This window comes from Cucurbita pepo, chromosome LG03 (assembly GCF_002806865.2).
Source record: "Cucurbita pepo subsp. pepo cultivar mu-cu-16 chromosome LG03, ASM280686v2, whole genome shotgun sequence".
Taxonomy (NCBI): domain Eukaryota; kingdom Viridiplantae; phylum Streptophyta; class Magnoliopsida; order Cucurbitales; family Cucurbitaceae; genus Cucurbita; species Cucurbita pepo.
In genome coordinates, this window is record NC_036640.1 from 5,115,397 (window position 1) to 5,141,758 (window position 26,362).

At 36.6% G+C, this 26,362-nt stretch overlaps 3 protein-coding genes, 1 non-coding gene and 1 pseudogene across 5 annotated transcripts; 2 read left to right on the forward strand and 3 right to left on the reverse strand.

Moving 5' to 3' along the window:
• Positions 1–3,211: 3,211 nt before the first annotated feature.
• On the forward strand, positions 3,212–7,581 carry LOC111791525. Its single transcript, XM_023672907.1, has 8 exons — positions 3,212–3,689; positions 3,778–3,811; positions 3,954–4,166; positions 5,202–5,291; positions 5,920–5,985; positions 6,068–6,159; positions 6,247–6,294; positions 7,251–7,581. The coding sequence occupies exons 1-8, from the start codon at positions 3,409–3,411 to the stop codon at positions 7,366–7,368; spliced, it is 942 nt and encodes a 313-aa protein (XP_023528675.1). The 5' UTR covers positions 3,212–3,408; the 3' UTR covers positions 7,369–7,581.
• Positions 7,582–7,897: 316 nt separating this feature from the next.
• On the reverse strand, positions 7,898–7,970 carry TRNAF-GAA. Its single transcript has one exon. It is a non-coding gene; the product is annotated as a tRNA-Phe (tRNA).
• A 1,195-nt stretch (positions 7,971–9,165) lies between these two features.
• LOC111790437 lies at positions 9,166–20,444 on the forward strand. 2 transcript variants are annotated; one of them, XM_023671328.1, is made up of 20 exons: positions 9,166–9,438; positions 9,545–9,831; positions 9,905–10,031; positions 10,201–10,283; positions 10,537–10,730; positions 10,821–10,932; positions 12,417–12,499; positions 13,376–13,567; positions 13,710–14,069; positions 14,426–14,591; positions 15,290–15,481; positions 15,876–16,091; positions 16,166–16,258; positions 16,357–16,571; positions 16,809–17,369; positions 17,464–17,544; positions 17,631–17,716; positions 18,300–19,025; positions 19,412–19,565; positions 19,656–20,444. In XM_023671328.1, exons 1-20 carry the CDS (start codon positions 9,315–9,317, stop codon positions 19,753–19,755), a joined length of 4,152 nt encoding a protein of 1,383 aa, XP_023527096.1. In that variant the 5' UTR covers positions 9,166–9,314; the 3' UTR covers positions 19,756–20,444. The 2 variants fall into 2 exon arrangements, with proteins under 2 accessions (XP_023527096.1, XP_023527097.1); XM_023671329.1 differs by lacking the exons at positions 9,166–9,438; positions 9,545–9,831 and having other exon boundaries at positions 9,940–10,031; positions 10,201–10,266.
• A 1-nt stretch (position 20,445) lies between these two features.
• On the reverse strand, positions 20,446–21,591 carry LOC111790438 (annotated as a pseudogene).
• A 1,331-nt stretch (positions 21,592–22,922) lies between these two features.
• LOC111790795 (S-adenosylmethionine synthase 2-like) lies at positions 22,923–25,202 on the reverse strand. The gene is made up of 2 exons (XM_023671856.1): positions 25,094–25,202; positions 22,923–24,437 (listed from the first exon to the last, which is right to left on the reverse strand). The coding sequence occupies exon 2, from the start codon at positions 24,426–24,428 to the stop codon at positions 23,247–23,249; it is 1,182 nt and encodes a 393-aa protein (XP_023527624.1). The 5' UTR covers positions 24,429–24,437; positions 25,094–25,202; the 3' UTR covers positions 22,923–23,246.
• Positions 25,203–26,362: the final 1,160 nt, after the last annotated feature.

Here is a 26,362-nt window from a genome sequence, read left to right on the forward strand (position 1 = left end):
AATATTATTTTATATTTATTAAGAATTTTATAAATAAAAAAAATAGTTTTGATAATTTAAAAAATCTTAGTAAAAATATATACTAAAAACCATGACCTAAATAGGTCGATCTCAATTTGTAGACAGTTAATTAATTATCTAAAACTATTTATTAATTTCAAAAACTATATTAAACGGTGTCTTTTTAAGATTTTATGTAATAATAATAATTATTATTTTGTTTGGTCATCATGCAGTAGATGAGTTATTTTCAATCTTTTAAATTTAATTTATTAGAAATTTCTTCGAGACGAAATTGAGATAAAAAAAAAAAACAAAACTTATACAACTCGAATTTAAACCTGGTATTTTAAAACTCAATCCAAACTAAAATTTATATATTTTAAAATTGTTTTTAAGTCACAATTGTTGTCAAGTAGTATATGATTGGAAATGCATGCATCCACCTAGGTCCGGGCTTTTACAGGTACCTTAAATGTAGTTAAAGTGAAACTTTCTTTGATACTGATTCTAGGCGAGACAGAAAATAACCCTATAATTAACCCAACTCAAATTTTTGGATTCCTTTAATAATACATGTCTTTATTTTTATCTCTTCATTTCCCCTTTTCTTTTTGTTTCATATAAACGACAATTTGGGCTTATATTATAAATTAAAATATAAGAAAAAAAATACCCTTAAGTTTTATTTTTTATTTAATATATATTCATTTTTTTTATTAATACTTTCAAACTTAAAAATAATTTAATATATCATTGTTTTTTTTAATATTTATCAACCAAAATATAAATATAATAAATTTTAATACCTAAATCATCATTTTTTTTCTTTGACGAGAAGTTGTATAAGATAAAAGTCTCATGTACAATCATGTCGAATGGTAGTATATTCTAAATTGAAAATAATAGATTTAAAACAGTTCATATATATATATATATATATATCAAATACTCTATATAATTCTTACCCTAATTTATTTCAACAACCAAACAAAATAAAGAAGCTTCCATGAGAGTCTAAAATGGTATAAAGTCAAAAAATTAAAATCCCCCAAAAAAAAATTACCTTAATATATAAATAAATAAATAAACTAATCAAGCATGATTTTTTCTATTTCGAGAATCTTTCTTTTATCTGATTACAATAAATAGACTAATTTTATAATTTGATGAATACCGAGAATCTTTCTTTTATCTGGTTACAATAAATAGACTAATTTTATAATTTATGAATAAAGTCTTCCATCACTACAAATTTGGTAATTCACCTGTTTTCAAATTAATTCACTTTGGACTAAAAACATATAACTTTGTTAAAATATTTATGTTCTAAGGTCCCTCCGTGATTATAATTAAAATATTTCAATTTGATTGGATTTTGTTCGAACATTTTTTATGTTTTGAGCCCAAAAGCCCAAATTGGAAAAAGAAAAATTAATGCTTCCGCAGCCAGGATTCGAACCTGGATTTCACAACTGAAATTTACCATTTGGGCTACTGCGGATTTTAGTTGTACTATGCAAACTAAGTTTTATATACTTTAAAGTGTTTTTTGGGGGTAATGATTATTATTACTATTATTATTATGTAATGAATTTTTTTCTCTAGAATGAATGGTTAGGTATACAAAAAAAAACTTTATTAACTTTGTATATACCATCAAAATGGTTAAGAATGGAATCCTCTTACACTATAATTAAAAAACATTACATTTTCTTATTACTGTATTTATACTCAAAATTATATGGTTTGTTCTATACTTAAAATGTTTCTATTGTTAGAGTTGGTCCTCAGTCAACGATTTTAGTTACCAATCTTCATTATTAATGAACTAAGATTGAAAATCAATACCAAAACCTAACATCAATCACTAATGACTAGCAACTAAAACCATGGATCTCATAAATATATATAATTAAACTTGGGCTTTTCTTTTATTATAAGAAAAAACTTGGGCTTTTTTATTAGAAAAATAGAAAAAAAAAACTGGGCTTTTCTTGGATTTCTTCGAGCCCAAATTGGGATAAGAAAAAACAAAAAAAAAAAAGACTTCCGCAGCCAGGATTCGAACCTGGAATTTCACCCAAAGAAATTGATCAATTGTGCTACTGCGGATTTTTAGACCTTAGTTGCCCACTAAATTTTATATACTTTGTTTTTAAGTCACAATTGTTGCCATAAAGTGGCATATGGTTGGGAATGCATGCATCCACCACAGTCCGAGCTTTCACAGGTACCTTGTACATAGCTAAGATGAAACTTTGTTTGATCTTGATTCTAGACTAGACTGACTCAAATTTGGATGGAGTGATAAAAGCCCTTCTCATCTTTTACGAGTCGCCTGACAAACACGACTCTCCATAATAGTATGATATTGTCGTGTTCCTCAAATTTAGAGGAACACGACTCTCCACAATAGTATGATATTGTCCTAAGTATAAGCTCTCGTCGCCTGACGAAAAAAACTTTATGAATGGAGTAAAAGAACTTGAGATCATCGATCTCTTCCTTCAAGATTAAGATGAGTCGATGTCAGTAGACAACGTGAAAACACTTCATGATGTCGAATTCCAAAAACCAGGTTAATGATACCTTCATCCTAGAGTCTTCAGAGTATATTTTTGATAAGCGTCTCAAGATGTATGGAAAATTCGCTACTTATAAATCCTGCCTAGTGTTCTCATCTTTCCCCACCGCTGGTTTTGGTTGATTTCCCTTCCTTTAATTACTTAGATGTTTCAGGTGGCTAAGTAAGTCCAAAGAGTGCAAACTAGCCACAAAGCTTAGATACAGTTTCTAGATTAGAGAGCCATGAGCTTGAGCTACCACCAAGCTTAGCAAAGGACATCCCTCTCAACTTAGTCACATGCAACCACCACAGTGAGGGCTTTACACACCTTATACATAGTTAAGGTAAAGCTCGTTTGTCTTGATTCTAGATTAGATTGAAAAAACCCCTATGTCCTATGGCTGACTTAGCTCAAGTTTGGACGATGGAGTAAGAGTCGTTCTCACCTCCTACTAGTCGTAGGACAGAAGATTTTCTAAATGAAGTAAAAGAACTTGAGATGGTTCAGTCAATGTTGCACATTTGTTAATGTCAAATTCTAAAAAAATAAGGCTAATGACACCTCGATCATGAAACTTTGGAAGTATCTTAATAAATTACTATTAACTTATTAAATTAAATTATAAATTATATTAATCGAATTCAATCAGGTCAACCACTACGGAAGCGACAAGTGCACAGAGCTGCTGAATCTACTGATTGGGTATACGAATTGCAACTTCCTGCGTTTATTGATATCAAACACACCCTTCTTCATCCATTTCCCACACCCCTTTCGAAAATCCTCAAGGATTTTCATCGCGAGGGGTCGGCGGATTCCTCTTCGATTCGTCTCAGAAATGTTCGAATCGCCTGTCCAAGAAGGATGGCGGTATTGGATCCGATGGCAAGTGCCTGTTTGTGGTCTGATAATCGCCATTCCCTGTGTTTTTGCTGTGAAATTTATCCGAAAATCAATGGCTGAGCCTTTGCTTCTCAGTGATTTGTGGGCTACTCACTGGAGGCACCTTAGCCCTTTATGGCTTTTACTTTACAGGGCTTTTGCTTTTGTTTGCTGTGTTCAACTGCTGTATGAGATTGTGGCCTTACATGGACCCTTCGTCTTCTTTTTCTACACTCAGTAAGTTCAATTTCCTGCTTAAGTTTGCTGCTAGAGCTCCTGGTTGTTGTCTAATGTTCTGTTTCTTTTGTGAAACTGGTTTTTTTAGGTGGACTATGGCATTAGTAGCTATCTATTTTGCGGTATGTCTGCTATGAATTTGGTCTATATAGCTTACTTTCAATTTAGTGCCTAAAGTTTTGTGTAGAGTGCTTCCAAATCATTTGATATTGGTTATTTTGGCTGCAAAATTTTATGAACTTGTTGTTCTTGTGTACTTTGCAGCTGGGAACCATTGTATCTGCATATGGATATTGGTATCCTTCAAGGAAAACCCAGTCCAAAAATGAGGAGGATGTTAAACTCATGGAAAAACCTTTGAAAAATAATGGAGACAGGGTTAAAGTGGATACCATCAAGGTGCAAAACAAATATGTTGAACAGGAGTTTCAGGAGAAAGCAGGATATTTAGGAACTCTGATGCAAATGACATATCTGGTTCATTCTAAATCCTTTCTCTCCACTGTGATCTTTTGTACTTCCTCAAATTTTTTAACACAACATGTTATGTGAGATTCCACGTCGGTAGGAGAGGAGAACGAAACGTTCCTTATAAGGGTGTGGAAACCTCTCCCTAATAGACGCATTTTAAAACCGTGAGGTTGACGGCGTAACGGGCTAAAATGAACAATATTTGCTAGCGATGGGCTTGTGTTATTACAAATGGTATCAGAGTTAGACACTGAGTGGTGTGCCAGCGAGAACGCTGGCCCCCAAGGAGAGTGGATTATGAGATCCCACATTGGTTGGAGAGGGGAACGAAATATCCCTTATAAGGGTGTGGAAACCTCTCCCTAATAGACGCGTTTTAAAATCGTGAGGTTGACAGCGATGCGTAACGGGCTAAAATGGACAAAATATGCTGACGGTGGGCTTGGGCTGTTACAAATGGTACTAGAGTCAGACATTGGGCGATGTGCCAGTGAGGACGTTGGACCCCCAAGGGGGTGGATTGTGAGATCCCACGTCGGTTGAAGAGGGGAACGAAACATTCCTTATAAGGATGTGGAAAGCTCTCCCTAACAGATGCGTTTTAAAACTTGAGGCTGACGGCGATATGTAACGAGGTAAAGCGAACAATATATGCTAGCGGTGGGCTTGGGTTGTTATATGTTATGAGATATGTGTTTGTCCTCAATATATCTCTTTTGTTTTGTGAGTGTATATATAATACTTCATTCTAAATTGATTGGTTGATACATCATAGCTCATGAAGATAGAAAAATTGGACTCTATCAAGTTGAACTTCTTTCTGTAAAGAGTTCTCTAAGTTCCCTCTTTTGATCTTTACGCCAAATTGTAAGCTCATCGACGGTTCCGTGAGGATTTCCTGGCTCTTCTTTTGTATTATTTCATTACTAATGAAAGTTGTTTCTCATTCTCTTAAAAGAGACAATATAAATACGTGCCTCATTGCACTCGTTTTCTCCTTCTTTCTATGAGCTTTTGCATGACCTTTTTATGCATTTGCAGGCAGCAGCAGGCGCTTCTGTATTAACCGACGTAGTGTTTTGGTGCCTTCTCGTGCCATTTCTACTTGGTGAAAATTTCCAAGTCAGCCTGGTGTGTATTAACTTTCCTTAGTCAATTTGATTATGCCTGTAGTATGTGAGATCTCACGTTGGATGGAGAAGAGAACGAAACATTCCTTATAAGGGTGTTGAAACCTCTCCCTAGTAGACGCGTTTTAAAACCTTGAGGCCGACGGCAATACATACGAGTCAAAATGGACAATATCTGCTAGCGGTGGGTTTGGGTTGTTGCAAATGGTATTAGAACCAAACATCGGCGGTGTGCCATGAGGACACTGAACCCCAAGGGAGGTTGATTGTGAGATCTCCCATCAGTTGGAGAGGGGAACAAATCATTCTTATAAGGGTGTGGAAACCTCTCCATTGTAGAGGCGCTTTAAAACCGTGAGGCTGACAGCGATACGTAATGGGCCAAAGTGGACAATATCTGCTAGCGATGGGCTTAAGTTCAAATGTGCATTTGTTTAGACCATTCTCGTCGTTGACATCGCTGAACTAATGCATACTTTTTTGTTGAGCTTACATTTATGTTCAATGAGAGTAATAGAACAACAGTTTGATCCTTCAAAACTCTCTTCATTTTACACTACTATAGTGCAACATTCTAGTTTCCACTGCGTACTTGACCTCCATTCCTTTTGTCTATTTGTTCTTGGCAGTTGATTGGTAGCATACACGCTCTGAATGCTGTTTTTCTTCTTGGAGACACTGCTCTCAATAGCCTTGTAAGTATCACACGTTCAAGAAGGAACAAAACTTCATCATAATCTCTTGTTCATGCTCAACCGAGATGCTGCGCTTTTGCAGTCATTTCCTTTGGGTGGCTTTGCATACTTTGTGGCCTTCGGCGGTCTCTATGTCGCCTTCCAGTGGACCGTGCACATGTGCTGTGTAAATTGGTATGCAGTTGCTTCGTCTTCTTGATTTTTCCTCTTAGTATCTTTCAAAAGAGAGAAAATAATAAGAGTTCTGTTAACTTGCCTCAGGTGGCCATATCCTTTCCTTGAGCTCAGTACACCTTGGGCTCCTCTTTGGTAAGCTGTGACTCTCTCGTTAAATTGCCACTAAATTTGAAAACTTGAGCTGACAAGTTAGGATTTGTTTTGATATCATACATACATATACACACACATATATATAATGCACACTAGTGAATAAATTACAGGGTAGGAATTTCAGCATAGAATTCATACTTTGCTACCACCAATGTATTAGAAACCACCGCTTTCCAAGCTCTCACGGCTTTTCTTTTAGTTTTCTTTAAAGGCCTCGTACCAATATAGATGTATTTCGTACTTATAAACTCATGATCAACTTCTTAATTAGCCGACGTGGGACTCCTCTCCTAACCATCCTCATCAATCCTCCCCTCGAACAAATTACACCATAGAGCCTCCCTGAGGCCTATGGACCCTTCGAACAACCTCCCCTTAATCGAGGCTCGACTCCTTTTCTGAAGCCCTCGAACAAAGTACACCCTTTGTTCAACACTTGAGTCACTGTTGACTACATCTTCAAGGCTCACAACTTCTTTGTTCGACATTTGAGGACTCTATCGACATGGCTAAGTTTAGAGTATGACTCTGATGCCATGTTAAAAACCACGAATCCCCAAAATGGTATGATATTGTCCACTTTGAGTATAAGCTCTCGTAGCTTTGCTTTTAGTTTCTCTAAAAAGCTTCATACCAATGGAGATGCATTCTTATAATCTCACGATCAACCCCTTAATTAGCCGATGTGGGACTCCTCTCCCAACAATCCTCAACACAATAAACTCAAAAACTAAATCCAATAAGCTATGATTCCCCCTCACTTTTGGTTAAAAAAATTAGCACAAGCTCCCGAGGGCGGCTCTCGATGAAAATGATAAATGTACATTATCTTAAACGTGTTAAGCTACTTCTAAACTCAAAAACTTAAGCTAATAGATTACAATTACACCTTTTTAACAGAGATATATTTGATAAGTGTGACATTTTCCCTACAGGTACATTGGTTTAGCAGTGATTCACGTCCCCTGTTATGGGATATATGCACTGATTGTGAAGACAAAGTACTCACTTCTGCCAAGATTGTTTCCTCGTGCTTTTGTCAGATCATTTTAGCTCTCTCTCTCTCTCTAATATATATATATATAAAGGTTGCAGGTGCTATGTTTATAAACCAATGGAAATGCAATATTTTAATTAATAGTAATTAGAAAAAAACTAGGTAAATGCTACTTCAAGTATGTGGTGTTATTTTTGTAGTGTATGTTGGGAACCAAACAGGCTTCAATATCAATGTCGGGAAATTTAAACTTTTGTCGTTTTCCTCAACTTTTATTTGTATATATAATAAACATTTCATTATATATAATATGTGGTAATACTTTTATGTAATTTGCTAAAAATATAACAAACACTTCATCATAGTTATAATTTGATATTTGTTTAAAATATAATAACAATAAAATAAGTAATTATTAAAGAAATAAAAGTTTGGTATAAATTGATATTTATTAAAAATATAATAAAACAATAATAATAATAATTGGGGTGTTTTCACATTGCACGGCCCACAAAAGGACTTACACGTGGTCCAAATATCGGCCCATGACCAGCAGATACAAAACAGATCAGAAATTACAAAAAATGCGGTGAGCGTGGATCGAACACGCGACCTTCAGATCTTCAGTCTGACGCTCTCCCAACTGAGCTATCCCCGCATTTGTTGATGTTTGATACTTTTAAATATAATTATTTTAATTATATGTTTAGGTGACCTCTTTAGAAACAATATCCGGTCTGGTAATGTTCGTTTCATCCGGCGGTCGTGCGTTCGTGACAAGTCTCTTTCTTCGTGGTTGCATCATGAGGAGTTGTGCATTGATCGTAAAGTTGTGTCAATATTGGTTCAATTCGATCGATCCAACATTTGGTTCGGTATGCTCGAATTAGTTATAAATATGAATTGACAATTGTTTATCCATTTGACCGAGTTAATTGTACCTCTAGAGTCGTAATTGATTGGCCACAATTGATTGATCTATAATTTTTGTGTACTGATCACTAGCTTGCATGCTTGATGTCTGGGTCTACATGGTTTGTCGTGGATCAAGCTAGACGATCCTATATCGAAGCAAGTCACTGCATGTGATCTAGTTTTGAATGATTTCATGTCTCTCAATTATACGATATATTTTGTTGTGCATGTATACATATCTAATCCCTAACGAAAACATTACTTACAGAGTGTTTTTAATACTCATCCATTCAAATTCATTTTTTTCAGGTAAAAGTGAGGGCGTAATATGACATGACGAGGAATGTTGGTGACATAACACGTGTCTATATATTATTCTTTTGAGTTCGGGATGTTTGAGGGTTTTGTGATAGTTTGTGAAACAAACTTGTCCGAGTGACTAGTTACAATATGGTTGTGGTTTTTGTGTTTATTTATTAAAACTTTGAAGATATTTTGTACTAAAGAATTCAATTATAATCAATTAGTTGGCACAAATAAATGCTTTCGGAAAACGCCTCGTCCCAATGAAGTTAGTATTATTCACTTATAAACGCATGATCATTTCCTAAATTAGCCGATGTGGGACTTTCATCATCCAACACCTCCCTTCGAACAAAGTGCGCCTCTCCTTAATCGAGGTTCGACTCCTTTAGAGTCTTAGTCATTTTTTACTGCATTCTAAGAGTCTTGACTCATTTTCCTTTTGTTTTAGAGTTATTTGTTGGATATTTGAGGATTTACTAATCTATTGGCCGGACTAAGTTTAGGGTATGAATGTGGTTAGTTTTTTTTAAAGTTTCACTAATACCTCTTTAACCATGGAGTAAACCTCTTTAACCATGGAGTAAAAAGATAAAACATTTTCCCCTTTCTACAATTTTTAGGTTTCCCCTTCTTCCCCACGTTTCCTTGTTCTTGGCCCATGCATACCTTCAAGCTCAAACCTTCAGGCTGAAAATCGCCGTAACTTTCCGACCGATTCACCTGAGACGAGTTCTACCTGAATCTCCATCTCTGGCAGTAACTGCAGCTAGACGTAGCTGCCATGGAGGTGAAGGAAGAACAGACCAAGTGGCATTTGCATAGTGGACAATACCTTGGAGAAATCTCCGCTCTATGCTTCCTCCATTTACCTCCTCAAATTTCCTCTCTCCCAATTCTCCTCGCAGGTAACTTCATACTCTTTCTGTTTCTGTGAGTGTTGCATTTTTCCAATCTTCATGGAGTTCGTAAGCAACTGCGATTTACCTCCATTCCACTGATGAAAAAACACAGGGTCGGGTTCCGAGGTACTGACGTATAACTTGGAATCTGGGAGGATGATTGAATCGTTTCGGGTATTTGAAGGGATTCGCGTTCATGGGATTTCATCTATCTCTTTGAATTCCAGTGAAACACCGTATTCTACTAAGGTTGATTTCGTACTCGTTGTTTTTGGTGAAAAAAGAGTCAAGCTATATCGTGTAAGCGTTGAAATGATTGCTGAAGTTTGTCTGAACCTGGTTCCGTTATGTTCTTTGCCGAGGTTCAATAATTGGGTCTTGGATGTTTGCTTCTTGAAGGTATCATTTGAGTTCAGAATCCTTTATTGAGGTGGTTTAACTGCTATTAACTTTAAATTTTGATCGGGAGTAGAGCAGTGACTCTTCTTCCTCCACAGGTAGTGATAGCTGCGGTTATATTGCCATTGGATGCAGCGATAACTCTGTTCATGTTTGGGATACTTGTGAATCTAGAATGATTCTTAAAGTTGAATCACCAGGTTAGAGCTCCGTGCTATTATTTTATTTTTATCGAGATGAATTGCATTGGGAATGTTCAAATATATTCGTGATTCATGCTGTACCGCTGTTTTATTTCTCTTAATTCGGAGGTACTGTGTTCCTTTTAACTCTTCTGCTTCTGACTCTGTTTGGGTTTATGTATACTAGAGAGGTGCCTCTTGTACTCGATGCGGTTGTGGGGTGATGATATTGAAACTCTTCGAGTTGCATCTGGTACTATTTTTAACGAGGTGCCTAATCTTTCTTTGTATTGGAACTCATGAATGCTACCTTTTAAATTCTTCTTCATATACTATTTTTAATTTCAGAATCCTTTGCCTATTTCCTTTGAATTCTTCATATAGATTTTGAAGCTGTAGGGTACTGCTTTGACTAGTTTTCGGCGGATAAAAATTTATTAAAAAGGCTTTTGATTTCCTATTATTCCTTCATTGTTGGTTGCATTTCAAATTCTAACATTTTAGCATTTATCGCTTTTTGCAGATAATTGTTTGGGAAGTGGTTCCTTCAAAAGATACTAAGAAAGATCATGATGAAAAGAGTAATGACATTCAATTTCACCATTTAAAATATGAGGCAATTCATATAAGTAGGCTTGTTGGACACGAGGGTTCAATCTTTCGCATTGGTTGGTCCTCTGATGGATCCAAACTGGTGTCTGTTTCTGATGATCGTAGGTGATTGGTGTTGTTTCTTGATTTTTGCCAATTATGATCTTCATGAATTGTATCCTAATTCATCTTAATTTATTTTTGGTTTAACTTCAGTGCTCGCATCTGGAGGCTAAATGAAAAAGGGAGTGATGCAGATAACCCCGGGGAGGTTACTGTGCTGTTTGGCCATAATGCTAGAGTTTGGGACTGCTGTATCTATGATTTGGTGAGCCTCATCACATGCTAGAATTTTGGGTGGCCTTGTCAATAGTCTATGATTCCTGTCATGTGCGTTTTATGTGCTATCATGTCTGTTACTGGAAACTTGAAACAGTACTTTTTTCAATTACTCATAATTTCTTGACACCTCGAAGTTTATCAAGTTACTATCTTACCCTCACCCTTGGGCTGAAAACAATCCCAACTGTATATCTTTTTAGAAAGAATAATACTTTTCATTGATTTAGGGAAAAGCAACAAAATATAGACCTGAAAGCTAAGGTCTTGTTTGCAAACCATTTGGTTTTTAGTTTTTGAAAATTGTGCTTGTTTTCTCGCAATTCCAGGACAACGGTTGTCGTCTTTCTTAAGGTAACATTTTAATTCTTAGCCAAATTAAAAGCAAAATAATTTTTTTTTTTTGAAAACACTAACCTTTTTTTTTTTCTTTTTTTTTCCAAAACTTATGTTTGAGAATAGCAAAACAAAGGAACTCATAGGTGGAAGTAGAGGTTATAAGCTTAGGTTTTTTAAAAAAAAAAACTAAAAACTAAATAGTCATCCAACAGAGTCTATGCTACTCACTGTGCTATAGAAACATGTCCTCCGATTCATAATAGTTACATGTGGGGAATAGTTACAAAAGGAAGGAGTTAAGGAATTCCCGAGAGAACAATTAAATTTAGCTATTCTAATGCTTTGTCATTGAAGAATGTTTCATCTCTTTCTTCATATACCCCAAAGGTTTGCCTTCACTGTATTCAACCAGATGATCTTTGCCTTTCTTTTTTGAATTTGTGATCACGTGGCAGCCGGTTCAATTTCTTCTTTGTAGTTGAGCGGAAGGTTCTGTGTAGGATTTAAACTTTTAGATTCCAGCATCTCCTACTAAAGCTGAAGTGAAAAAGTGTGATCTTGACTCTCTGCTGCGCTGTTACAATATGCACCATGAACTCTATGTAAGGTGTTAACTCCCCAAAACATAAGGTCCATTAAAATTTCACCTGTTTTGGGTTGCCAACCTTCCAAATTGCATCAGGAGAAACTTTTTCAAGAGCAAGATCAGTACCAGCAGATTCTGGGCCAGGGAATTTACTGAAAACTGCTCTGAACTTTGTATTTTCGATATTTTTTTGTCATCTTTCTGTTACTTGCACCTCTTCCAAAAGTTTTGAAAGAGATCTGAACTCTTCCATCTCCCTTGCATCTAAGTTTATTCTTTCTCTGATGTTCTAGCTAAGAGTTTCACGTCCCAAAAACTATTTGCCTAGTTCCAAATTCTATAGTTCATCTTTGCTATCTTTTGGACTCGTACATAATACGCAACTTTATATTTTTCCAAGAAGTTTGAAAATTGATTTGAACCTTGCATCATTTTTATATATTATGTCTAGTCTGAGTTCTATGTAGCTATATGAATTAGAAGCCTGGTTGTATTCCCTTGTTTGTTCTTGTACATGCACTGACTGCTCTTTTGGGTTATCCTTGTAGTTGATAATCACAGCCGGTGAGGATTGTACGTGTCGTGCATGGGGAATAGATGGCAAACAACTGGAGACGATAAAGGAGCATATGTGAGCTGTGAAAACTTTTCTGTTTTGACTAGAGTTTCATATAGTTTGCTTTGGTGTACTTTATGCTGGCCCATTCTCAAATTTTTTTATCAATACTTGCTAAACACATATATTTTGATTCTCCTCTAATAACAGATTCCCATTTTTGTTGCTTCCTTTTCTCTCTATTTTTTTGGGGTGGGGGTGGGGGATGGTGAAGTACTTCGATGCTGTTGGAAAGAGAATTTATAATTTGAAGGACCATCAATTTGTAATCCTAAACTTTGTAGGTTGAGTCGATTAAAATCCTAAGCTACCGATTGTATATTAAAATCCTAAGAGAATCAGTTTAGACTCTCGGTTAGGATTTTGTTTCAAAACATTGGTGCATAATTCTCACACGTGCGTAACACTTATTTAAATACACGAGTCAAGTGGATAGTAATGGGTAATGAGTTTCATCAATATGAGTGGTTTTCATCTCCTCTTCTTCCTCTATTTTTCTCTACTTATTTTGGAAGAATTTCATGATGCCACTTTGGTAGGATTTTGGGAGAAGAATAATTTTATGTAGGTAATTTTGAGTTGATTTTAATCGTAAATAAGTGAGATAACTATGAATTGCTGGTAGAGGATCTAAGTTGATTTATTTACTGAAGTTTAAGGTTTTAATTAATAAAGCTATTAGTTTCCGGTTTAAATGATTCAACTTGCAAAATTCAAGGGCATAAGTTCATTTTTTTTTGTTTTCCATTTATTTAAGTATTAGCTTAGGTATGGAGGTGTATGATCCTCGACATATTAATTACTCGCTTCTCTTGATTATGCATTTATTATATACTTATCTGGATATCCTTGCTATGACGTATTTATGTTCTATTTTTTAATTTATTACAGAGGCAGAGGCGTATGGAGATGTTTGTATGATCCAATATCATCTCTTCTTATTGCTGCTGGCTTTGATTCTTCTATTAAAGTGCATCGGCTAAACACTTCTTTATCTGTGACCTCCAATGAACCTGCTGAAAGTGCAGAGGTTTTCACTAGTTGTATTCCAAATTCATTTGATCATAACGGACGTATGGACAGGTGAGGTTCATTTTCCAGAGAGCTCCTTCAAGATTTCTTGTAGATGTACTCATCATTGAATTTCAATTTATTTCCTCGCTTTTATTTTCTGAGGGTGGGAGTGGCAACCACTCCCTTTATATGATCTTACTTTCATTTGCAGTAAAAGTGAGTATGTGCGCTGCTTACAGTTCTCGTCTGAACTTACACTCTATGTTGCCACCAACCGTGGTTATCTGTATCGTGCCACATTATCTGATACCATGGATGTAATTTGGACCAAACTTGTGCAAGTTAGCGAAGAGGTTCCGATTGTTTGCATGGATTTATTAGCCCCAAGTCCGTCTGAAGTTTCCTGCGGAGATGAGGATTGGGTTGCTCTTGGAGATGGTCAAGGAAGAATGACAGTTGTAAAAGTTCTACGCAATTCAAATGCCCCTAAACCTGACATCTCATTTAACTGGTCAGCTGAAATGGAGAGACAGCTGTTAGGAACCTTTTGGTGCAAGTCACTTGGATTCAGGTTAACACCATTTCCTTTTTTTAACTCTGATAATGATGGAACCACCAGCTGAGATCTTTATATAAGCTGTGGTTGGACAAAGATTCATGTTTTACAGAACCTTGAATCCATTATTTCATTTGAAGCTCCGCAGACATGAGATCCTAATGAGACTGATTGATGGTCTGAAGGAAACATTCTAAGGAAATTTAATTGTACAATTTTTTTTTTTTTTTTTTTTTTGAAGTCTGAAGAACATTCCTCAATTTCTTTAAAAAATGTGGCAATATTTTAGAACCTTGTACCCTTGACAAGAACGGCAGAGGGGGGTTTAAATATCATTTTCTGGATATAATTTCTTTCTATTTATTTTATAGGTACATATTTACTGCTGATCCTAGAGGCGTATTGAAACTCTGGAGGTTATATGATCATGTATCAGGTTCTCAGAATGGCAAAAATTATAATGCGTCTCTTATGGCAGAATATATATCATGCTTTGGCATGAGGATCATGTGTTTGGATGCGTCATTTGAGGAAGAGGTACATTTTCCCTTTTCTAAATTTCATGTAATTGCAGAATTACTTCCATTGATGATGTCATGTTTTAGAATTGACCTTATGATCAATGCATTAGACTTTATTCAAACAGCCTCAATTGTGGTCTTTGACCCCATTGGTGTGGTGCATTACGTGCAAATGTAATTGAGACGGCTTGAACCATCGTTTAGTTTTCCCTTTTATCGTTTTCTGTAGACTTTTGGTATTTTCGCGGCTCCTAAATTCTAGTTTATGTGCAATGAAGGAGGAAGTTGTTTTGGTTCTGTTCTTTTAGAGACTGGTTATGTATTTTGGCAAGCTAGTTTTGTTGCTTGTTTATGGAATAATTGGTTAAAAAAGAACCTGAGAATCTTTTTGGGTATTTCTAGGCCTGGGAGGAAGCTTGGGGCTAGGCACATTTTAATGCTTCCATTTGAGTACGCTTACATACCTCATACAATTTCCTTATTTATTTTTTCCAATCACCAACAGCTGGGGCCTGTTTGTTATGTTTCTTTCCTTTTCTTTTTTGTTTTCCTTGTGCTGGCAGGCCTTTTTATATGGTCCTCTATGTACTTTGGTTCATCTTAAGGATAACTGGCTTTTTCATTAAATAAAAAACCCCATGTTGTCTTTCCGCACATCATGGACGGTGATGTTAATTTTCCCGCCTTCAATTTTCAATGTGCTTATTTTTGCAGATTGTGGTGTGTGGTGATGTACGTGGCAATCTTATTCTATTCCCTTTATCAAAGGACCTATTACTTGATAGTCCAATTACAACAGGAGTAAAGATAATTCCAACCTGTTATTTCAAAGGAGCTCACGGTATATCAACTGTTACAAGTGTTGTAATAGCCAGATTGGAATCATGTGAAACAGAAATACACTCGGTACTACCTCTTCTTTTCCCTTAATAATTTCTCTATTCTTGAGGTATCTAGGCATTATTTTTTCATTTATGTATCAGTGGAAATAAGAAAAATAGAATGAGAACCTCATTTGGACATCAGGTTAGCAATGGAATTTGTTTGTTCTTTAGGAGCATTGTGACAATTACAAGCATTAGGATAATTCCCGGTGCATTCGCTCCTTACAATTTCTTTAGATGTGAGCTTGTAGTGCTACAAAATCACTTACAATGAGTGGGTGGCTTGTTCAACTTCCTTTTTTTCCTGATAACTAAGTTTACGATTCATCTTTCTTTTAATTTTTTGTTCTGATGCAATTGGTTTTGGAGATTTTACCATGACAATTTACAGTATGTTGCTATTTTCTGTTGTTCAGACTGGAGCAGATGGATGCATATGTCACATGGAATATGTCAAACTCAAAGACCAGAAAGTTTTGGAGTTCATAGGGATGAAACAAGTTAAAGAGTTGACTTCAGTGCAGTCTCTCTTCTATGATCAAAATTCTTCTCTTGATTTGACAAGCAATCTTTATGCAACTGGCTTTGCATCCACAGATTTCATTGTGTGGAACTTAATTACTGAAGCAAAGGTTCACTCTCTCTCTCTCTGCACGCACTGCAATTATTATTCCTTTTGGATCTCAAACAACATGGATCGGAGCAGGTATTACAAATTCAATGTGGTGGATGGCGGCGTCCTTATTCTCATTATCTTGGTGACATACCAGAACTTAAGAAATGTTTTGCATATGTCAAGGTTTTTCCACGCCTCCCCCTTTCATTTCTGTCATCTCTTTTTTTTGCTGATATTGATAACTTCTATTGGGAGTTTGACTTTTCTTGTTTTTAATTCAGGATGAAATGATCTATATTCATCGCTATTGGTTTTCAGACAGTGAAAGAAAAGTATTTTCTCAAAATTTGCACGTACAATTCCATGGCAGAGAGTTGCATTCTTTGTGCTTCATACCTGAAAACTGTGCACCTAAAGTTGACAACAAGCATATCATCTCATCCAGATCTAGCTGGATTGCAACTGGCTGTGAAGATGGAACTGTGAGGATGACTAGGTATGTAGTTTTTATTCTTGTTCTTATTATTTATCTCTAGCATCTGACTCGACATTAAAAAATGAACCAGTAAATATCTGATGAACCTGCCAACTGCTAAGGCATTGGACATGATGTATTTGTAGATCTCCATCTTATTAAAGAAAAGAAAATTACCTTTCAGTTTTCCTTGTTCCAGAAAATAGTGTTAAAGACTGACAAGGAGCCTGTAATTGATGCAATTGTACGATGTTACAGGTATACTCCTGACACCAATAATTGGTCTGCTTCAAATTTACTCGGGGAGCATGTTGGGGGATCAGCTGTGAGATCCATATGCTACATATCAAAAGTACACTTGATTTCATCAGATGAGACTATTGTACCTGATGTAAAAGATATACAAGAATCCGACTCAGACGATAGGGAAGATCCTATTTTGCTAATTTCAGCTGGTGCGAAGCGGGTGTTAACTTCTTGGCTACAGAAGCATAGGAAGCTGGAGAAAATGGAACGCACAAATGGTTGTTTACAACATAATGGCGAAATTAGTTGCGAGCCCTCTGGATTTGTCTCATCAATTTCCTTCAAGTGGCTTTCTACTGATATGCCAACCAAGAATTCAACTTTCCATAGAAATTCATTCAATACAAGGAAAGATGAAGCCACGGTTGCGTCTAGCATAAATCCAGATGCTGAATCCAAATTTCTTCAAGAAAAAGAGGAGTTGAGGCTTAAATCTTTCTCCATAGAAAAATATGAAGATGACTGGCGATACATGGCTGTTACTGGCTTTCTCGTTAAACATCTTAATTCAAAGTTTGTGTTCTTTCCCATGTACTTTTTCTTCATTGTTATTATTTTCTTAAATTTTAGTTTTCATTAAGATTCTTTTTTTCCGTTGGCTTTGCAGGTTTACTGTCTGTTTCATCGTTATTGCATGTTCAGATGCCACACTTTCACTTCGAGCTCTAATTTTACCCCATCGATTATGGTAAACATGAGAAAAATGATTAACTAACTTTGCAACTCACTTTTTATTTATGTAAACATGCATTTTGCTAATTAGTTTTTGTGCAGGTTTGAAGTTGCTTCACTGGTTCCTGTGGGATCACCAGTTTTGACGTTACAGCACATAATTTTTCCGAAATTCTATCCTAATGGAGGTGTGTCTATTTCACTTTCCCATTATATGTTGTAGTTGGAAAAAGTCATGCTAACATTTTTGTATGTCTTGACGTTCAAGCTTGTTTTGTAATCTTGTATTTCTATTCCTGAAGTATGGTCTCGGGGTTAGCCAATAGAATTGGAACGACACAGATTCCCGAAGTATGAATAGCATATTTTTTTCCATTAACTACTTGACTTAAAACAGCGTAATTGATGTATCGTTTGGATTTTAGTGGTACTTTCCGTTAAGCAGCATAAAACCAAACCCCCTTAGTTTCCTTTTGCTTCTCAAGCACCATGTTAGTTTTAGCTAAAAAGTGAGCCAAATGGCTTGTTTGCACCATTATTTGATAGGCTGATCACAATATGGTCATATTTCTCATGTTTGGATCTCCGGACTACGTTTCTTTAAATACAAAAAGCATGTCACAGCACCTATAAAGGAAATTGAGAATGGTTCAGTTAAATGGCGAGTACATGGCTCCTATAAAGGGAAAAATATACATAAATTGGTGTATTACATATTTTTTTTAAGNTTTTTTTTTTTTTTTTGTCATTTTCTAATTAAGTTCATTTCAGTTGGAGAAACTTTGGCTGGGAATGTTTACATCGTCATTAGTGGAGCCACCGATGGAAGTATTGCATTTTGGGATCTGACTGGAACTATTGAAGTATTCATGAAACGTCTCTCTACTCTTCATCAGGAAACATTCATTGATTTTCAGAAACGGCCTCGTACAGGAAGAGGAAGCCAGGGTGGCAGACGGCGGAGATCTTTAAGTACCGTGACCAAAGGTCGACCAATAAAAGATTTGGTTACTAAGAAAGGTGCAGACAATGCCAACTTAAGCATAAAAAATCAAGATCCTTACGAAAGCTCATCCAAAGTGGACATATCCATAGCCGATACAGCTTGCTCTCAACCTGTTTGTTCTACCTCTTCTGAACTAATTTTAAGCACCAGCAATTCTTCCTCTGAGACGAGTGAAATACAGCCTATTCATGTTCTAACCAATGTCCATCAATCTGGCGTGAATTGTCTCCATGTAGCGGCTGTGAACGGTTCTGAATGTGTTAACAACTGTTTCTTGTACCATGTAATCAGTGGTGGTGATGATCAAGCACTTCATTGTCTTACGTTCGATTTATCATTGCTCTCCGAAAGCCCTAGTTCTGAGATAATGGAATCTGAATCAGAATGTATAAAGAGGTTTATACTTCAAAGTGAAGACTGTAATCATAAATATATGGTTAGGTTCCTCAGGTCTCACAAAATTGCATCAGCTCACAGCTCTGCTATAAAAGGTAAAAGAAGTCTTTATGATTTTACAATTTTAGATTCGGTTTTAAATGTTGATCCAGAGTTCCATACTTCTTGGTTTCAATTGAAAATGCGTGAAGCAAAATGCCTTACCTGTCTTAATCCCATACAATGTGGATATTCATACTCTGTTTCATCATCCTATGCGCACATTTATTATAAATTTTATCCCGCCGTCCATGTTACAGGTGCCTCAAACTAAGCATACTGAACATATTTTTTGTGCTATGCACTTAATGCTGAAAGCCGGTGTTCTTTTGAGTTAAACGTTCGCAAACTTTCCGAATTCTTTTGTAAACTTTATAACAAGACTTTCTTGCAGCATTCTAGAGATACTAGTGAAGATCTGATGTTTCTTTGTCCTGTGTAGGTGTCTGGACAGATGGGATTTGGGTGTTTTCAACCGGTCTTGATCAAAGGATCAGGTGTTGGAAACTCGAGGCACAGGGGAAAATGGTTGAGTATACTTACTTGATCATTACTGTGCCAGAACCGGAGGCCATTGATGCTAGAGTCTGTGACAGGTTAGTGGATACTTAATTCAATATACCCGATGAAACTTGTCATTGCATTAGCTTGACCCACCCTCGTTTCTTGGCTTTATTTTTCTACAGGAACCATTATCAAATTGCTGTAGCTGGAAGAGGCATGCAAATTATTGAGTTTCTACATTCTGCGATGCTGGCAGAAGATAAAAATAGGAAAATATCTTGATATGCGTGAGCTTGTAAATTTAATTACAGGGGAAAGGGAACATATTACCCCTCAGAACAATACTACATGCCCCACAACCAGGTACTCCTCACCTTCAAAAAGACTCCTAGGCCCCATGATCCAACTAAATCTGTACCCCTGTGCCTGCCCCGGGCTCTTCCTCTTTCTTACAGGTTTCACCCAATAGCTGGCATTCACCCGTACTACACGTAAACCAAATATTTGATTACACATAACTGAGCTTCCAGCCCGTGCTCTTTCCCTTGTGAGTTGTTATTCAGTGGGTCCATGACTCTTCTCTGTCTTTCTTCCCTTCATTTTTCTATGGCCTTGAATGAATCTAGTTGGGGCCTATCAACATGCTTTAAGAATCTTTCCATACTGGGGATTATGCATCTTGTCTCTTTTCGAAACGGTAACAGTAGTCTGATGTTCTGAGAGCAAAAATCAGAAAGCTTTCCTTATTGTGTTTTATTAGTATCTGTGTGATTTGTAGCTAAATATGAGTTGGGAGTAAATTATGATTCTAAATGGTCACATGGCTAAAAGAATTTTGATCAATAATTTAATCCCTTTTGTTATATTTGGTTAGTTCATGGAGATTGATAAGATATGTGGACGCTCAACTTTGAGCTGCATATGGCCTTGTCTGTTCTTTTAAAGGATAAATAAAGCAGCAATTTGCTCGAGATTGTTTCAATGATTATAACATTGATTGTTGATCTTCAACATTTTGATAAAACAGTTTACATTTTATAGGCTATGCTCCCATTGAAGTTGAATTGAAAGCTTGTTTAAACATGCCTTGGTAATTTCACTTCCCAGGGACAAAGTTGGTAGCATAAGCCCATGCATTGTTGTTGACAGGATCTGCAAGATGATCTGCGAGGTTCTCCAAAGGACCTTTTCCTGTTACAATGGCCTGTACAAAATATCCGAACATGGAAAACATTGTTCTTGAGTTCTTTAACCTTAAGCTCTGCAAATGCCTCGGGATCGTCAGCCAGCCCGAGGGGATCAAAGCTACCGCCGGGGTAGATGGGATCGGTAACTTCTCCAAGTGGTCCTCCAGCAATACGGTAACCTTCAACTGCACCCATTAGCACTACCTGAGATGCCCAAATGGCCAAAATGCTCTGTGCGTGAATAAGACTTGGGTTTCCAAGATAGTCTAGGCCACCCTCACTGAAGATTTGTGAACCAGCCTTGAACCAAACTGCTTCACCAAACTTGACTCCATTTCTGGAAAGAAGCTCTGGGAATACACATCCTAGAGCCCCAAGCATGGCCCATCTGCTGTGAATCACTTCCAGCTCCCGGTTCTTGGCAAAGGTCTCGGGATCGGCTGATAGACCTGCAGTGTCCCAACCATAGTCACCAGGGAACTCCCCTTTGAGGTAAGATGGAGGCTCACCAGAGAGTGGTCCAAGGTACTTGACACGGTCGGGACCGTACCATGGGCTGCCTGAGGAAGCTGCTGGCTTTCCAGCTCTCCTCATTGAGACTCTACTGTTGCTGCGAACCGAGGATGAGAGCTCGGTTGGTGCGTTCAAAGGAATAGCCTTTCCGGTGAATGTAGATGAAAGAGCCATGGTTGCCATGCCTACCAACTTTAACACAAAGGAAGTAAGTCCTCAAAGTGCTTTTGAATTGAGTTATTGATGAAATGCAAGAAGCAAGAAATCTTGTTATATAGTGTCTGATGAGACCCACAAAGTCTATCCTTGTGGATCTTCATCCTCTTCTAATTGGTTGATGAGGAGATATGTAGAACTCAACAATCTCCATTATCTCACTCAACCAATCAAGGAACAAAATAATTGATTAGAACACTAATCTTGTGAATGATCACTAGCCTTTAGTGGTCCTCAAGCTGACCCCAAAGAGTACTTTCACAGGCTGTATCATTTGACAAATGAGTAGCACTTGCGACAAATAGTGCATAATACAAGGTTAGATAGCATCTGATGCTCGAAGAATGCCCATACCCTTTGGAGCCACATCTATGAAGTAATTTGGGTTTCTGTTTTGTATGTTTGAAAATTTTGTTTTTGAAATTTGGGTATGAATTCAAATATTTTTCTAAACAAGAACAATTTTTTTTAAAACAAAAGACCAAATGGTCATCAAATGTGATCTAAATTCTTCATCTAAGATCACGTTAGGTATGTTTAGAGCTACTTTTGATTACATATCTGAGCGAAATGTTACCCAAAGCACTTAAAACCATTAGTCTAGTAAAAAACATAGATCAAGTTAACACTAAGTTCAATTGAGATGCTTTTTAGCTCACATTTATTTTTTAAAAAAATATTAGTGATGATTCATATTACTTTTGAATCTCCATATAAAAAAAATTGATGCTAAACAATATTCAACATTTTTTCTTGTTTCGACTGTGGTGAATGACAACAATGTTGCAGCCTTAGACATCAATTTGCACAACTCCCATTGGCAATGCCATGTGACACCTCTAGCGATGCCCCCTTGACGACGATGCGATATTGTGTGACGAGCACAAACACTAATCGGTGACAACCAATAATAATTGACAGACTTCTATTGATGTCATGGCTTGATCTAAAGACAGTATTTGTGACAACATATTGAAGTTAAAAATACTTCTAGCATCAATTTTTGATTGAAAAGCTTTAATATGACCATCATTGACAGCTTAATATTGTAGATGACCATCAACAACTGATAAACATAAAAAAAAAAATAGTATATTAATGATACATTGATGGAGGATGCAAACAATCAGTCAAAAAGGTTCAAAACTGATATATCCTTCATAATTCTATTGGAATACATATTAGTTATAGAATTAATTAATAGCAAATAAGCATGTTTAACTACTATATTATAAAAATCTATTACTAGAAAAACCTGCCATATTCTGTTTAGAAAGAAGCAACGATTCAGGTTTTCTTAAAAAAGGGATGCATTTTCCAATGAAAAACCCACGATTGTAGATTCTTCTACTCCCTGCTTCTAATAGGAAAAAATAAATACCCAAAGAAGAAATCTAGTTTTAACTTTCAGAACCTTGTAGACGGCTATTAATTATTGATGAACAGTTCGTTCTGTATGAACTTTATATTAAATGAAGCCTAAGCTCTCTACTCACATAGAATAAAGGTCATACAGCCAAAAAAGACACCCTATAATCCTCCCAAAACCCCTTCTAATATGAATAAGAATTGCTGTCACAGTGATTGCAGTCATTTACTCTTAGTACCAACAGCAATTTGGCCTCGGACATTATAAAAACTGGTACAAAAAGGATACATCATGGAGGTAAAATAAGCAAAAAGAAATGGGGGAGAAGGAAGTAAGGCGGGGACAAAAGGATCTAACATGTGAAAAGAACAAGAACATTAGCAGCTACTACCTTGGATTATAAGAGCAGCACACATATTATTCATCCCGTGGTAACAAAGGTCGGTTTACCAATTTCCGTGGCGGCTTTGAACAGACCAACCCCCATCTCAAGATTGAGGCTTCTCCCATTTAAGGGGCTTCACAACTTCCCAGGTGAAATCAGGGTCATCCCTTCCAAAATGTCCATATGCGGCTGTCTTCAAGAATCTGCCGTTGCCTCCTCTCTTCAAGTCCAGGTTGATGGTCATCATTCCGGGTCTGAAGTCGAAGTTCTCCTTCACGATCTTGAGGATTTCCTTGTCGGGGATCTTCCCGGTTCCATATGTGTCGACGAAGACTGACAATGGTTCAGGCACACCAATGGCATAAGAGACCTGCACGATTGCCCTACGAGCAAGGTCGCTGGCTACAATGCTCTTGGCAGCCTGCCTGACAATGTAAGCACCACTTCTGTCCACTTTGGTTGGGTCTTTTCCTGAGAAAGCACCTCCACCGTGAGCTCCCCATCCACCGTAAGTGTCAATGATGATCTTACGACCAGTGAGACCTGCATCTCCATGTGGGCCACCGATGACGAAGCGGCCAGAGGGATTGAGGTGGAAGATGGTCTTCTCATCAAGATACTTCTCGGGGATCACAGGCTTGATGACATGTTCCTTAAGGTCAGCTGCAATCTCATCGTTGGTGACAGTTTCATCGTGCTGGGTGGAGATGAGAACCGTATGGACTCGAACAGGGACCATGGCACCATTATCATTGTAGTACTCAACAGTAACTTGGGTCTTACCATCGGGTCTCAACCATGGACAGGTACCATTCTTCCTCACCTCAGTGAGGCGAGCGCCAAGCTTAGTTGCAAGGACGTGACTAAGAGGCATGAGCTCTGGGGTCTCATCTGTGGCATAGCCAAACATGTGACCCTGGTCACCAGCACCAATTTCCTCAGGTCGCTTAGTGAAATGGCCATGGACACCTTGGGCAATATCAGGGCTCTGCTGCTCGATGTTGACTAAGACCTTGCAGTTGTCGGCATCGAGACCCACATCGTCCGAAATGAATCCGATGGAACGGCAAGTGTCACGAACGATCTTCTCATAGTCCACAATCGCCTTGGTGGTAATCTCTCCAAAAACCATAACCATGTTGGTCTTGGTGCAGGTCTCACAAGCAACCTTGCTATCAGGATCTTGGGCAAGACAAGCATCAAGAACTGCATCTGAGATCTGGTCACAGAGCTTGTCTGGGTGACCCTCGTTCACAGACTCAGAAGTAAATAGAAAGTTCTCCATTCTCTCAACCTACAAGGCAAAAAACGAAAACATACAAAAATCCACAAATCTTCTTCAGTATTCAAATATAGAAAGCTTATGCGCCCAGCAATAGAGAATAACCATAGGCATATAAGCATATCTCAGAATAGATTCTAGAAATTTTCAGTTGTGAAGTGAACATTTCACTTCGAATACGAATCAGCGTCTTATACTTGGAAAAAACATATATGCGAAAAATAAGACAAAAATTAGGCGATTATCAGTCCAAATTCGTAAGAAGAGAAAGAAATCCACAGCTCTAGAGTTCACTAAACAAAAAAACCCCAAAATCACAAGGCCACATCTCCATAGTGAAACCAATATAAAAAAGGATTACCATAGAAAATTCCTTCAGTAAGTCATCGAGTGAGAAATGACTAAACAACGAACAAATTCGAATAGAAAAACAACAGATCAACACCACACTAACAAGAACCAGACATTCCAGACGAAGAACAAAAACCACTTCAACTCCTACAAAGAAACCAAAAGAAAATCCCCACAATAAAGCCCAAAGTGAACAAAATTTCAGACACCATGGCAGCAGGAGCACGCAGACACACAAACCCCAATGACATCAAAATCAGAAACATCCATAAAACACAGAGGAAGCCATTAAAGGCAAGAAAGAGAGAGAAATGAACCTGGAAGAGGAAAATTGGCTACAGATCTGAAGGAACTAGTGAAGTGAACTAAAAGAGTAAGTCGAACTTTCAGAGCAGAGAGACCCAAAGAAGGAATCGGCGCTCGATGACACGAAGATACTAAGCTCTTGCCGCGCATATTTATAGAAGAAGTTCGAGCCGACAACCGGTTACCGATACAGCCGGTATGAATTCTCCCATTTGGACATTTGGTGTAAGAATCTTCCACTTCAAGCATGGCATTCGGTTCGTTGCTTCAACCAATATTACAATTTTTTCGAATAATTAAATTTTTGTTTTTCTTTAATTAAAATAGTATTTTTCATCCACATATTTAATTCAATTTATTTCTATTATTAGTTTTAATTTAATTTTTTATTCAAATGAACAAATAAGAAAATATTCTAAGATATTTTTCAAATTTTAGGGCAAAGTTGTAATAATTTATTTTCTTTATTTGAAAAATAAAAAAGAAAAATTAATTTTAATCATAAACTAAATTTAAATCCTACACGTATTGGTCTATTAACAATTATTTATTTATTTAAAAAAATAAGTACCCACATTTAAATTGATATATTTATTCAAATTTGAAGTTTAGATTGATGCGTCCTAATATTACCTCTAGTTATTATATTGTTTTTGCACTACGAACTTCACAAGGTTAATTAAATTTCTATTCGCGACAACAAATAATTTAAAGATTTATGGTGTTAATTAAATATATTATTCATTTTTTTTATGGTTAAATATTTAAATCTCGACCCTATATTTTAATTTGAATTATAATGGTAAAGAAAAAAAAAAAGAATAGGGTGGAGAAAATAATGGGTGATTGGAATTGGTTGGGGGTTGGTGAGGTTTTTTAAAACTTTTGTGTTTAGGTTTTACCGGCGGATGTCGGTCGTCACCAACCCCAGCAGGTAATTTTTTTTTTCTCTAAATCTCTTAAAATTGTGACACGGAAAATATGAATAATATTAAATTATATCTGAATGAAAGTAATCATGAAGATACAATGATTAAGAACGAGTTAAAGAAAATTACTGTTTATTAAAAGTATACATTCGTTTTTAATGATACAGAAACTTCATAATTAAATATGTTTTATTTAAAATAATTCTATATTAAGCGACCTTCTAAAAAAACATATGAGTGATGACAAAATAGGTTGGAAATACTCAGGTTAGTCGTAGGAATAGTCTCCACCCTTAATTTTAAAAATAAACGTAGATGTTAGAGTATTTGAAAAATTAATATTAAATGTTA

Coding starts and splice junctions, on each gene's coding strand:
- LOC111791525 (XM_023672907.1), top strand. CDS start 3,409: ATGTTCGAATCGCCTGTCCAAGAAGGATGGCGGTATTGGATCCGATGG. Junction 5,292..5,919: donor AAAATTTCCAAGTCAGCCTG/GTGTGTATTAAC, acceptor TGTTCTTGGCAG/TTGATTGGTAGCATACACGC. Junction 6,160..6,246: donor CACATGTGCTGTGTAAATTG/GTATGCAGTTGC, acceptor AACTTGCCTCAG/GTGGCCATATCCTTTCCTTG.
- LOC111790437 (XM_023671328.1), top strand. CDS start 9,315: ATGGAGGTGAAGGAAGAACAGACCAAGTGGCATTTGCATAGTGGACAA. Junction 14,070..14,425: donor TGCAAGTCACTTGGATTCAG/GTTAACACCATT, acceptor TTTATTTTATAG/GTACATATTTACTGCTGATC. Junction 16,259..16,356: donor AATGTTTTGCATATGTCAAG/GTTTTTCCACGC, acceptor TTTTTAATTCAG/GATGAAATGATCTATATTCA.
- LOC111790795 (XM_023671856.1), bottom strand. CDS start 24,428: ATGGAGAACTTTCTATTTACTTCTGAGTCTGTGAACGAGGGTCACCCA.